A 14870-nucleotide genomic window follows, 5' to 3' on the forward strand; every position below is an offset into this window, starting at 1 on the left:
AGCATTGCTGTCTGTTTGACTGACATAATACAGTGTTGATTACTGTGTTTATGACCATTTCACAAAGGGTTAATAAGCTGCTCTTATGATTCCTGAAGTCGAGCAATGAAACAAAATGCACCAGTTTAGCAATGGTGTAAATACTTCTGTATTCTTCTATATTAAGCTTCTAGATGTACAGTAGAGAATCTTTAGGTCCTAGGTCATAAGGTCATATTTTGTCAATATAATCATCAAAACTTTTGTGTTCGTTTTTTTTGTTTTTATTTTTATTTTTATTTTTTTAGGGGAACAGCCTAAACACTCCTTTAAAAAAAGATGTTTGTTTTAATAGAATTGCAAACGAGGATATTTTAGTTGGTTTGGAAATGAGAGGCACCTCTCTTAAAGTGATACTGTCCCATTTTTGGAAATAGGCTCATATTACACCTTCCCTGAGTTAAATTATCGAGTTGTACCTTTCTCTTGTACTTTCAACCGTTCTCTGAATATGGCAGTGCAAATTTTACCTCCATGCTAGCAGTTAACTATACAGCTGTAGTCGTTTCTGGTGTGGACATAAGGTCACACTCCAGGCTGGACTGGTAATCTGGCATACAGGGCATGTTCCTGTTGGGCCAACAGTCCTCAGGGGCCAATGCTTTTGTTAATCTGTTTGTTTGTTTTTCCCTTTAAGACCAGCCCACAGTTCAAATGGGGTGACCCATTAGTCCATTTTAACGCGTACAGCCCATAACAATACAGTATGTGGGAGACACTATGGCAAAAATGCTGGGCTTGTTTATGGAAAAAAAAACTATTCTGGAGTATTTTGGGGGGGCACAGGTCAGCCCTGGTGACACGGGTACCATATCTAGGGCATTGAGGCCCACAGTGGCACCATATCAGGTGCAGTGAGGCCCACACTGGCACCATATCCGCTGGAGGAAAGCTGAGGCACTGCAAGAAGTGCCATTTATCATGGTCACTCGGTTGGGTTTAGCAGAACCACCATAGGAAAGCTTACAAATGTAGAAATGCTAGCTGGTTAATAGAGGTAGGAAGGTACTGGGAACCAAACAGCACTTCATAGGTTAGAATTTGAGAAGAAAGAGCACTTTTTTCGTGAAATGCTTTGAAAGCTGATTATTTAATATAATTTATTCACATGAAATGCATATTACACTTAGGAAATGTCACGTCATTCATAGGAAACATTTGTATGCTGGAAGTTGTGCTGAACTTAAGTTTCAAGATTCATTACATTACACTTAGCTGGCGCTTTTATCGAAATAAACATACAGTTACTTCGATACAGGGTATTGGTTACAGTCCCTGGAGCAATATGGGGTTAGGTGCCTTGCTCAAGGGTACTTCAGCCATGGATACAGGTGTAGGGAGGACTGTTAAGGGTGGGATCCGAACCAGCAACCTTCTGATCTGAAGTCCACCTCCCTAACCACTATGCCACAGCTGCCACATGCATGTCCAGCACAACTCGTAATGAACAGTATGTATAATTGAATGATTTAACCAAGTTTGGAGACGCCAACAATCACCAGCGCCATGTGCACACATTGATTTACTGATTTATAATAATCAAAGCATCTCAAACACTTTGGTCTAGAAGACCTAGTGCTGGATAACAGTCAATGTACAGTGTATGTAATGATTACATGGACTTGCTTAAGTTGTGTTAAATGCCATTTATGTAAATGTGTGGAAGGACGATTAAACACTGCCCTGTAAATCTTACAATGCAAAGAATGTACGCATACACAGTATTAGTGGAATATGTACACAATACAGGAATATACACTGAACACATGAATCTTTCTGAGCAACTGATCCTCCCACCTATGCGCTAGTGGATGTCTCTACTTTAATAAAAGAGATTTTTTTTTTGGTTATGATTTGATTTTTATACTAATATTGCTTTTGATATGGAGGAATAACTGTGAATCTACTCCTGCTGTGGTTGATTTTTATCCAATAAATCTCTGAAATGTGCACTAAAGCAGTGTTTGCGTTTGTCAACAACACAGGTCTGTGTGCTGATGTGCACACATTTGATGAACTATATTTGAGCCCTCTATATTTATGTAGCTGTAAAAATGTTAAATGTAACAAAGAATTAAGACATTTATATTTTATTCATAGCTTTGAATGAAGTACCACAAGCGATAATACCCAAGATGATGACAACAAGACATGGCAGACACAAACTGAGAAATGATTGTAAAAAAAAACATTCAGGCTATGCTTTAAATTTATTCCCTTTATTCCCACCTAAATCATTGCTGTAACTAAATGACAAGGGTATAACTATTTTTCATTCGCCTCCTTCAGCAGGAGGTTATACGGCCGGATGGCGCCTGTGATGATCTCCCTCTCCTGGTCAGGGGGGGTTCCCGGGGGCACGCGCACCAGCCAGTACTCTGAGCGTGAGGTGATCTCCCTCACTTTGGGGTTGATGCGGTTCTGCAGGCACACCTTCAAAGTGGAAGTGAAAATGAAAGACAATGCGGTCAATAATGAGTTTCATTCAACCAAGTCATGTTTAGTTGTTTAGTAGTTAATACTTAATAGTAAGAAACTTTTTTTTTTAGAACTTGATAATATTTTCATCTTTTGAAGGCATTAAAGATGGAAAATAATGGAAATATTAATGAATGTGATGTATAGAGGTATAATATGATGAGGAATTGATTGATCGTGGTTGTGTTGTAATCACAGTGCACACAACACACAGGGCACACAACGCAAACTTAGATAAAACAGGACTTGGTAAAATACTTAGGAACCTTTAGGGCTTCTCCTCAAAGTTGACTGGTCGTACATACCCAGTAGGTCTTGCCATCTGTCTTGCATGTGAACTTCTTGGCGTACCCATGCTTCACTGTGATCTCAACGTCTGGCGTGGAGTAGATTCCACGACCATATGCCGCTCCGGGTCCAGGTATGTAGCAGTCTTCGATAATGCCCTCAGCACCAGCCTTACTTGTGCCGTGGTAAGAAACCGGCCACTCGCCCGGGGCCGAACAAGTCCGGTAGCCTGCGTGAGTGAGAGTACATTATTCTTAGAAAGATGCCTTTACATTATTCTTAGAAAGATGCCTGTATCCACTGTGACTTAAAGGTGTGCCACATTCTAAGCATTCATTATGACTGGGACAGTTGCACTTTTCATATATGGAAAGGTAGATCTTCTGATCATGTCTGATCTGGAATTGAAATTCCAGAAATATATATTTTAACTGCAAAGCTTTGGTCATACTAGTAAATAGTAGTTTATTACCTTTACAGACCTAGGTTGTGAAAGTTTGGCCATGGTTAAGTTTGGGAACCTCTGGAATCCCCTGGTTTATATAAGAACTGAACATTATTGTCTGTTCAATGATTTACCCAGGACCGAGACCAATTATGAAAAGCGAAGTAATAAATGTGGTCTGGTAAAACCAGGCTAGTAAGAATAACCCTATAAATTATAATAATACGCACAAGTGCGTTCCTTATTGGCCAGCCGCCTGGAGGAGGACTGAATTTGTGATTTACGTAGTAGGCCTAATTCAAAATGAATGGTCTGACAGCTGTATTCTTACCATCATGAAGTTTCATTAGTCATTCTCGTTATTGTTGTTATTAATTATTTGTAGTTTTGTTGTTGTTTTTGCTGTTGTTATTTACTATTACTATGTATACTATAATAAGGACAAGCCTGCTTTACTAGACAAAGCAAGAGTACATGTGACTGCAGCCAGTAAGTGTATTTTGCTACATTTTTAATAATTGTGTTCTGTAAAAGAAATTGTCAATTTGTGTGTGTGTGTGTTCATGCTGTAGTGAAATTAGTGAAGTCAGCTGTAGTATCGTGAAGGCGTCAGGTGACCAATTATCAGGGCCACAATAGGCATTGTTTTTGTAATTGTTGTGGGCAGTGCGAGTCACTTCAGTCCACGAGTTAACAGGGTTCCCACTGGTGCTTGAATTCCTTGAAAATGCTTGAATTTCAAATCAAGTGTTTTCAAGGTTGTGAAAATGCTTGAATTTTTTGGTGAAGTGCTTGAAAATGCTTGATTTGTGTCAAGTGAAACTTAGTGAGCCAAATAATAGAAATAAATTGTTCAGGTACATCAAAAATCTGAGGGAGTGAGTTGTCAGATGGGATTTGCAAGGTGTGGGAACCCTGAGTTAACCCTGTATCGTATAGTATCGTTAAGGCGTCAGGTGACCAATTATCAGGGCCACACCCACAGAAAGGCATTGTTTTTTAATTGCTGTGGGCAGTGCGAGTCACCAAGACGACCTACTACAACGACAAGATCAGCAACACTACAGACCCACGTAAGTTGTTTTCTACATTCAAGTCACTGCTCAACCCTCCAACCCCCCACCCCCCCCCCTGCGCCCACAGACCTGAACCCAGACAACTTTGCCACCTTCTTCACGGAAAACACGGCAAATATTAGCAAGCAATTCTGTGAGCCGCCCTCCCGCCCAGAAGACACCCCCCTGGAAAACACGGCGACTCCTGCAACACTTCATGAATTCACTCTGCTCTCTGAAGAAGACGTTTCCAAACTCATCACAAGAAGCCGTCCCACTACCTGCCTACTAGACCCAGTGCCCACGAACCTTCTTCAACTCAAGACATTGCCCAAACAGTGGTCCCGGCAATCACATCCATCATGAACTCCTCACTCTCCTCCGGCACTGTCCCCTTCGCCTTCAAACAAGCAAGGGTGACACCACTACTGAAGAAGCCTACACTGAACCCTGCTCATGCCGAAAACTACAGACCTGTCTCACTGCTTCCCTTCCTCCCAAGACGCTAGAAAGGGCAGTTGCAAAGAACGGATTACTGGACCCAAAACAATCTGGTTTCAGAAGTGGACATTCAACTGAAACTGCGTTACTCTCAGTGACTGAAGCTCTAAGGACTGCAAGAACGGAAGGACTATCCTCGGTCCTCATACTACTAGATCTGTCTGCAGCCTTTGACACAGTCAACCACAAGATCCTCCTGAGGATACTCACAGCACAGGATCAGTCCTGGGACCCCTTCTGTTTGCAATATACACCTCCTCCCTGGGACGTGTCATTCAAACACATGGGTTCTCCTACCACTGCTATGCTGATGACACCCAGATGTACCTGTCGTTCCGTCCAGAGGACACCACGGTTTCGCAACGCATCTCTGCCTGCCTCACCGATTTGTCAACATGGATGAAGGACCACCACCTACAGCTGAACCTGGCCAAGACAGAGCTCCTGGTGATCCCAGCTAAAGAGTCGCTCAGTCACAACATCAACCTCAAGATAGGCTCCACCATCGTGACCCCAAACAAAGTCGGCAAAAACTTTGGCGTCATGATTGATGACGAGCTGTCATGCCCGCACAAGGCATTGACCCTTGCCTACAAAACCATCACAGGAACGGCCCCAGCTTATCTGAAGGACCTACTAACGCCTTATGTTACTGGAAGAGAACTGCGCTCATCCAGCACAAGCCGTCTGGTTCTGCCATCCAGTCGCTCTAGGTACTCCCAGTCAAGATTGTTCTCCGTTGTGGTACCCAAGTGGTGGAACGGTCTCCCAGAGGCAGCAAGACTAAGCACATCTCTTGCAGCCTTCAAGAAACAACTAAAGACATTCCTCTTTCGAGAGAATCTACTAGACTAATGCTTGAACTGGCCTTGCCCCAGGGCAGACTCCTGACATGATGTTTAGTTTAGTTTAGTTTGTGTGTTTGTGTGTGTGTGTACTCGTTATTTACTCTTTATAAAAATAAAAAATAAACTAACCCCTCTTTGCAACTGCACTTGTTGTTCTGTATATCTCCTGTGCACTTTGTATTTGCTTGTGATGTTGGCTTGATTATGTCCTCTTTTGAAAGTTGCTTTGGTTATAAAGCGTCTGCCAAATGCAATGTAATGTAATAATGTAATAATGATAACAGTAGTAGCAGCACAAGTAAAAGTAGAGGTATTGTTACGGATGTTACTACAACACAAGGCGTATGATATTACAGTGCTGCAACTAAGTAATATCATACTACTTGTGTTGTAATTACACCCATAACAATACTTCTACTTCATACATCTCTGATTAGTAGCAGTATCAGCAGTAGTAGTAGCAGTAGTAGTAGTAGTAGTAGTAGCCTACCAGGGCCCCTGACAGCATTGGCCGGGCCCGGGACAAAAGTCTTTTGAAACCGCCCCCCCACGTAATACACACAATGTAATGAGGACCCAATTCTGGGCCTCCCCTCTCTCCCTGGGCCCGGGACAACATACACGTTTGTCCCCCGTGTCGGCTGCCCTGACTAGTAGACTACAGTAGTAATGGTGGTAGGTAGTAGCAGAATTATTATTTACCTGGGGTGCCGAGCCAGGCGTTGCCATCAGGGTATTTATCAAGCACATTCAGAGCAAATCGCTGCCACCCATAGGGCCGCTTGTAGACCTCGTCACCCCTTCTGTACGTTTCACTGTCCTTCATGTGTCTGAAGTCATAGTCGAAGCGTGGATCGAAGAAATCGTCATCCATGACGAAGAGGTCATTGCGGCAGGCCGCAAGGCAACGGACGCCCGTCCTGCGCTCGTTGACATCCTGCCAGAAGTCATTCTCGAACCAGACAGCCGAGAGGACGTCGGTGATGGACAGGACATCAGGGTGCGGTGAATTGAGCACGTAGGACTGAAGCACGTGTGTAGGCGCAGATGATCTGGGGCGCACTGGTGCACCGACGAGGGCCGACAGGGCCTCAAATAGGATGTCACGGTCCATGGCTTTCCTGCAAAGGCACCAAGAGGTTTTTCGAATACATTTTATATGGCAGCTTTCTTTCAAGAACACAAGAATATTTTACACCAATATACAAGGATGGTTACCTTTGTTCTGTATGCCTGGAGATGCTGTTGTGGAGTTCCTATGCTTCTGATGACTCTTGAGTGTGCCCATGAAGTCTACAGCCAACGCCACTCTTTATATACGTCTAACTACCGATTACTAGCCTGGGAACTCCCATACTGCCTTTAGTTTTACACAATCGTTTCGATCTGAAAGACATTTGTATGGTTCAAGATGTCAAAGCATTCAAACTGGNGTCACGCCTTGAGTCTTACTTTGTTCGCTATCTGTCAAAGCAACACCCCAGACGTGTTGCCAGGACAGCATTCCGACCTTAACAGTTTCTCCGTCCAATCAGAGAGCAGGGCAGTGTGTCATAATAGCCAAGTATTCTGCCCCCCCTACGGAATTTACAATAGGCAACTCCCCAGACCTAATCTCACTTGTGATTAGGTCTGGTGTTAACCAGGCAAACCGGTTACAGGAATTTGGCAGGAAATTAAGACAAATTCTGACTGCAAGATAGTAAATGACTACTCTTGGACAACATTTCTGAGTAACTCCCATGGGAGAAGGAAGTTGCCTCACTCTCATAGGCGCAAGGCGCGGTCAGCTTATAGCATAATGAAAGCAAAAGCGAAAGTCCGTCAGATTGGAGAAGTAAGAAGTAAGACTGAATGGTCACTCGATCACCGAGTTTCAAAACCTGAGCTCTAGCACCATAGCCCATGTTAAATTAATGTTAAGCCTTAGCAAAGCTTATAATAAAATCAATGAATTTCCAAATGGCCGCATTGCAGTTTGAGTAGGTTCTTGTACCCACTCTCCTCTCTTGCTCAGCAATACGCTCAGAATGTTTCCAATCAGAAAAACAGTGGACAAACATATTGTGGTTACTTGAAAACTGTTTGCAAGCAAAGCAAAAGAGACAACCAGATGAGGGGGAGTAAAGTAGCCACTGCCTAGTCACAGACTGGCCGTTAGAGGTAGAAAGCATTTGTTTAAGGAATTTGTGAAACTCCTAGTGATGCCCCCCATGGTCATATTGCTACTTGAGGCAGGGTACTTTGTAAGAACATGTACTGTACTACATGTAATCAGAGGGCTGTACAGGTCTTAACAGTATGGTCTCTGTGATGGAGTGACCATCACTAGGGTTGTGGGTGTGTAAATTCTGACTAACATGCCAACGACCCTGGCTCTTTGGTGTAGCGGTCAGAGCCCCGGTTTACTACCCCAGAAGGTCTGGGTTCAAGTCCCAGCTGGGCAACTCTACTTCCCTTCGCTACAAATGGTGTCAGAAGTGGGATGGTACTGTGAGGCCATCGGAAGTGTACTCATTGTGTGTAAGCCGTAATTCCATGTGAGGGACCCCCAGGATTGGTGACCCCGGTGTGAGGGACCACAGTGATGGGTGAAGCATTGATGACGGGGCACACTGGATGGGAGAAGCATGATGGGCAGTTGCGTGAGGGACACCATGAGTGTGTGAAGCGCACCGGTGCGCTCTCTGTAGGGCCCCTGCATCGCCAGAAGTTGCAGCCCTTAGCAGGGGGTTTCATAATCATAGGGCCCTCTGAAAGCACCCCCCCCCCCTTTCCCACACGTCCCTGAACCCCTACTTGATAAACATTAGGAGTATTCACGAGAGGCACTACAGCAGGGCCAGCCCAGGGCCCTCTACAGTAACTGCTGCCCCCAAAAGCCCAGGGGATGTCTGATTACCAAGAGGTTCAGTTATCTCTCTTCCTGTTAAGAGTAGCCTTGCCACTGTGTGACATATTTTGTTCGTCTTAGTAAGATACACAACCAAAAAAAATTGGAGTCCGTAGGTCCGTAGCTTCAAGTTTATTCTGGTCCTACCCCATAGACCCATGACTTAAGGGGGCGCTACAGAGCCCATAAGCTGTCTAAAGGGTGTGGCTTGTTTGGAGAGGTACGTGCTGCCCTACCAAACACCTGTGCAAAGCAACGTTGAAAGATATGCATGGCAACCCCCTCAGAAAGGGCACATTAGAGGCACATTTTCTGTAATTTTTTCATCAGACTTCATCAAACCGCCATATTGTTTTCGTACAGCATATTGACAATTCCTTCGCAATATATCATCTGCAATGTCTTAAGATCATTTAAAAATTGAAACGAAACCGAACACTTGTACGGTTCAGGACAAGTACATCAAAGTTCATGGTATGACAATTTTGTCGTATGTCAAAAGTTGCATTTGAAGTCCAATTACCTCACTTCCTGTTGGGTGTGGCCATGGCATCCTAAAGACTTTTTTGATTGGCTTAGTGAGATACACACACACACACAGATTTTGGAGTCTGTAGCTTCAACTTTATGCCGGTCCCACCCCATAGGCCCATGACTTAAGGGGGCGCTACAGAGCCCATGTGCTGAGTAAGGGGTGGGGCTTGTTTTGAGAGGTACGCTGTGTCCTACCAAACACCTGTGCAAAGCAACATTGAAAGATATGCATGGCAACCCCCTCAGAAAGGGCATAGTGGAGACACATTTTCTGTCATTTTTTCATCAGGATACATCAAGCAGCCATCTTGTTTTCTTACAACATATTGAAAATTCCTTCGCAATATATCATCTGTAATGTCTTAAGATCATTTACAAATTGAAACGAAACCCAACAGTTGTACGGTTCAGGACAAGTACATCAAAGTTCATGGTATGACAATTGTGTCGTATGTCAAAAGTTGAATTTCTAGTCCAATTACCTCACTTCCTGTTGGGTGTGGTCATGGTATCCTAAAGACTTTTTTGATTGGCTTAGTGAGATACACACACAAAAAAATGTGGAGTCCGTAACTTCAACTTAATGCCGGTCCCGCCCCATAGGCCCATGACTTAAGGGGGCGCTACAGAGCCCATGTCCTGAGTTAGGGGTGGGGCTTGTTTTGAGAGGTACGTTGTGTCCTACCAAACACCTGTGCGAAGCAATGTTGAAATATATGCATGGCAACCCCCTCAGAAAGGGCACAGTGGAGGCACATTTTCGGTCATTTTTTCATCAGAATACATCAAGCCGCCATCTTATTTTCTTACAACATTGAAAATTCCTTCGCAATATATCATCTGCGATGTCTTAAGATCATTTACAAATTGAAACGAAACCGAACAGTTGTACGGTTCAGGACAAGTACATCAAAGTTCATGGTATGACAATTTTGTCGTATGTCAAAAGTTGACAAAAGTTCAACTTTAAGTCCAATTACCTCACTTCCTGTTGGGTGTGGCCATGGCATCTCAAAGACTTTTTTGCTTGTCTTAGTGAGTTATACAAGCACAAACAATTTGGTGCCCGTAGCTTCAACTTTATGCCGGTCCCGCCCCATAGGCCCATGACTTAAGGGGGCGCTACTGAGCCCGTCGGCCGATTTGGGGACTGAGCTTTATTGGAGTCCATTATGCCACCATATCCAACACCTGTGCCAAGTTTCGTTCAAAGTTACGCATGGCAACCACCTCAAAAATGGCCCGACGTGCGGGAAAAATGTATCACAAAGCAAGAACAATAGGGCCTCGCACCCTCCGGTGCTCGGGCCCTAATAATAATAATAATGTAGGTTGAACCGTTATTTTTTTCCAATCGGTTCGCTCCGAACAGAAACGGAATTATAACGTTTCCGGTTTTGTGTTCCATCAATAAATTGACATTCCCGAACCGGTTAGAACAAAAAAATACTGTTCCCGGAACGGTTAATTTCGTTCCTGCAGCTGTTTAATGCTATGAAACAGCTTCCTCTTCCAGCTTAAACCAAATATAATAATATTTACAACCATTATTAAATAATAATTATATTCTTAGCCTATTGATATTAATATAATAATAATAAGTAAATAGACATACAATTATCTCAAATGTGTTTATTTTTTATTAAGAGAACATTTCCACACAAACTTCACCACATTACAGACAAGTGGTTATGCCATGACAACGGCAACAACAAATTCCAACTGCTGGGGGAAAGGCCGTCCAGTAGTTTCCTGGTGAACCAGAAGCTATGTGTTGACGCCCAGGGCGGGGGCTGGGCTACTGGTTCACCAGGATAGTCCAGTAGGCCTACCGGTAGCCTATTCATACCGTAACAAAGTTTTTTGTTTAGTTTTTCTTAGGCCTACTTGAAATTAGGCTGTATGTATTATCAGGTAGGCCCTATTGTTTATCAACAAACATAGCCTAGGCAATTATAGCCTATAACAGTGGCTCACATTTAACAGTTCGCAAAAAATAAGAAAAAGAGGCTATAGCCTACCTTGCATTTTTAAACAAACAAAAAAAGATGAGTGACTGACAGGCCTAAGAGTAGAGAAGAGAATTGAGAGTAATTGCCTTCCACGATGCAAAAAATATGGCTAACAGTAACAGCCAATGATAATAATAAAAACATAAAAATAAAAGAAATCATGTAGCCAGTCACAAAAGCAGAAGACTCCCCGTCTATCTGACGTTAATTAACAAGACGGAAAGCAAATGGGTCGGCCTACATTCCAAATAGTTTATTCAAGCGAATGAAAAGAATGTCTTCCAGCATTTTGTCATTCAGGGACGACCTAAGCGGAGAAAGAATAAACTTCAAAGATGAAAATGCGCGCTCCACGCTGACTTGGGTCACGGGGAGCGCTATGACGGACATAGCGAGTTTGTGCATATCTGCATTTGAAGCGGCCATGGACGCCCAATAACGAAGAACATTCTCGGTGCGCTTTAAACGCGCTTCTCTGCAATAGGCGTCTAACAACGATGCAATGGGAACTCGGCCCTTTTGTACGACAGTGGTTTCTCTTTCTTTTGCCATCAGCAGCTTCTCAATTTCGTCATCATCTTCAGATGATGATGATGAACGCTCAGCTGCGCTGTCTGTGGAGGCGGCGGACAGGTTTTGGATCATATCCCAAGTGCGGCACAGGTGTAATTTCGCCATATCAGCCTGATTATCTGTCAAAAACAGCCTATACCTAGGGTCGACAAATAAGGCGGCCACGAATGCATCATTTTCAAACAGTGTGTGTTGACGTGATTTCATGCACTGGACCAGTCGTTTGGCAAAGGGGCTGTCGATTTTGTCGGTATCTAGCACACACTTAAGCCACTGGCCGTAAAAGTCACCTGCGGTAAGCTGTTCTGATTGGATGCATTTGGTTGTAATTTTTGCAGGTTTCAACACATTGACTACATTTGAAATGGCCTGCCACTCGGGTTCACTTAAATGCAGCTCATTGACGGTAGGCGACATGTCATCACAAAATGATCTGAGCTCGCAAAGTCGCTCTAGCATGTCGTGTGTAGAATGCCAGCGCGTGGGGCAGTCGACTATGGCCCTCTTGTGGCCCATTCTTTTAATGACGGCCACAACATTTGGAGTGCGCAACTTTTTAGCAACACGGCGTGCTTTAGCAATGACGTTAGACACCCCCTTCTCTTTCAATGCATCATCAACTGCTAGTTGTAAAGTGTGTGCTGAACAACGCACGCTGCGCAATATCTTCCCCTGATCAACAGAATCAATTTCAACATAAGGATCTCTCCCCGTGTCAGCATCCGTGTCTGCACCAGTACCCTCTTCGTCATTGCCTGTTGCTTGCAGGTCGGACAATAGTTGCAAGTTGTAAGTCTAAATCAAGTAACTCCAGGTCAAACATAGTACCTAGTGCAGACCTAGTGTGGAGAACCTAGAACAAGTAAGTGCCTAGAATCACAGAGGATTAGGGATGAGAAGAGTTGGTTTTGTTATGCAGGGACAGCTGTGGCCGTGTTCAGGGAGTTGGTCTTGCAATCTGGGGGTTGTAGGTTTGTCCTGGAAGGAACATAGGGCCTTCAGGTAGATCAGTGGTTCTCAACTTTCTTTGAATAAACGCCTCCTGGACAACATACTAAGCCTCCAACACACTCTTGACTTCTTCATAAGCCAACCAACACCCCCCAGTTTTAAAAATAAAATAGACGAATGCACCCCAATGGCAACTTTGCCCCACCCCCTCTCATGTATATCCTTCTCAGCACCCCCCTAGGGCTCCCCAACGACCCCTGGGGGGCTCTAGAGCCCCTGTTGAGAAACTCTAAGGTAGATGCAGCAGGACCTGCTGTTGCCATGTAGGTCAAGACCCTATACTATGTTTAATTTCAGCTGACAATGGTAGTCAGACAAAAGTCAAAGTTAACTTAATTATCCGAAAGGGAAATTCAAGTGGTCAAGGTGCATATGGACAGGCAATAATTAAAACAAGGTAGAAAAGACATAAAATAGATAAATAAATAAATAACATAAATACAACTCTCTCTCTCTCTCTCTCTCTTTCTCTGTCTCTCTCTCTCTCTCCAACTGGCTTCCTCTCTGCTGTCTATTGCCTCACTCCCTGTGTGCAAGGCGTGGTCAGCTTTTATTAAGCAATAAGAGACATGCGAGAGCAAAAGCAAAAGCAGTCTGTCAGAAAGGAGAAGTAACGCAAGACTGAAACATCACTCAGTCAGCAAGTTTCAAAATGATACCTGAGCTCTAGCACCCTTTAGCACACATTACATTAACGATAAAACCTTAGTGAAGCTTAGAATTATATGAACAAATTTACCATTTGCCACATTGCGGTTTGACGAGGTTCTTGTACTCACCCTTGAGTAGCTCAGAGTCTAAACTGTCTTTTTCCTGAACAACAACAGTACTTGTCAGTTCAAGACAGAGTCGGAGTTTGCAAAGGGCCCCCTTAACGCTACTTTTCCCCTTCACAATTTGTTTCTGGCATGGCCAAAGAAAGTCTGACTGCAATGAAAAAAATTGGGAGAGTGGACTGTAAATCCAAATGTATCATGGTTTTTAGCATTGTTCATTTTGTTCTTCTGAGATGAATGATTTGTATTAAACAAATTGTCAAAAGACAATTTTCTAATATGGAAACATATTAGACAATAAAGCTTTTTGAATCTTGAATCTTGAAACAAGTTAATCTGCCAAGCTCATGGTCAGATCAGTGAGCTGTGCTGCAATAAGAGATTTTGTTGTGAGCTCACTGTTGGACATATGATCAAGAACATGAAAAAGATTGGTAACATTTGTGTATGCCATTAATTGATGGTTAAGACAGGACACAGGTTTGTCAATTAAAACATTGAACATTTCAGTGTGAAACTTTTATTTTCCAATAAATTCAAGACCTGACCTGGTAATGACTGTAACCTTAGGAGACTGAATCGGTAACTTTAAAGCTGAACCTTCAAAAAATTGCCTCTCTGTGCTGCCACAAAGTGACGCTGTGTAGCCAAACATACCTCACAGGAATTTGGCGGGACATTTTGAGATTTATTCTGCAAGAATACACTTGGATACCATTTGCACTGTAAACTCCAACATGTCCCACTAACTCAAACCTTTTGTGGAAACTTATTCCCGTTAAAGTTTTATTTTGTGACCAAATGTTTTACATAAATACTACATACATTCATGCATATGAAGGACACAAAATATTTAAGAAGATGATCAAATACTTTGAAATGACTGAAAAGATTGAAAACATTAATTCCATAATTAGATTTTTAGTTTTTAGCAGCCCAAGTCAAGTATGTACTCCAAACTCTAAAATGCACAGAAACAATGGTTTACACAAAAGATTTGAGTTGAAAACTAAAACGTTTACGTAAGTCTTACATAAAATCTAACATGTTATGTGAACACAAATGTTATGAGAAAAAACAAAATCTTGAATGTTTTAGTAGCTGATACTCAAAGATCTAATATGCTCCATTGACATAAATATTTAGAGAATGATGCAAAAATCTATGCAATTAGTACTTAGCAGAGAGTTACAATTTTAAAGTAAAAAAGCACAGCATTTTTTAGCTATATTGGCTCTATGTTTTTGATTTCAAAATTAAAAGTTTTATGTTTTCCCATTTTAGGGCCAAAAAAAATCTTGGTTGGTTTATTGATTGATTGGTTTATACTAATGCACTAGGGTACCACCCTTCAAAATATAACATGAGCTTTAATTCCACAAACGTGAACAATGCTTTATATCATTTTTTTTTTTTT

At 42.7% G+C, this 14870-nt stretch overlaps 1 protein-coding gene across 1 annotated transcript; it reads right to left on the reverse strand.

The window, feature by feature from the left end:
- Positions 1 to 2783: 2783 nt before the first annotated feature.
- Positions 2784 to 7063, reverse strand: LOC134459223 (uncharacterized). Its single transcript, XM_063211524.1, has 3 exons — positions 6873 to 7063; positions 6357 to 6775; positions 2784 to 3034 (listed from the first exon to the last, which is right to left on the reverse strand). The coding sequence occupies exons 2-3, from the start codon at positions 6766 to 6768 to the stop codon at positions 2799 to 2801; spliced, it is 648 nt and encodes a 215-aa protein (XP_063067594.1). The 5' UTR covers positions 6769 to 6775; positions 6873 to 7063; the 3' UTR covers positions 2784 to 2798.
- Between the last annotated feature and the right edge of the window lie 7807 nt (positions 7064 to 14870).

The sequence above is a fragment of the Engraulis encrasicolus genome, chromosome 12 (assembly GCF_034702125.1).
Source record: "Engraulis encrasicolus isolate BLACKSEA-1 chromosome 12, IST_EnEncr_1.0, whole genome shotgun sequence".
NCBI lineage: Eukaryota > Metazoa > Chordata > Actinopteri > Clupeiformes > Engraulidae > Engraulis > Engraulis encrasicolus.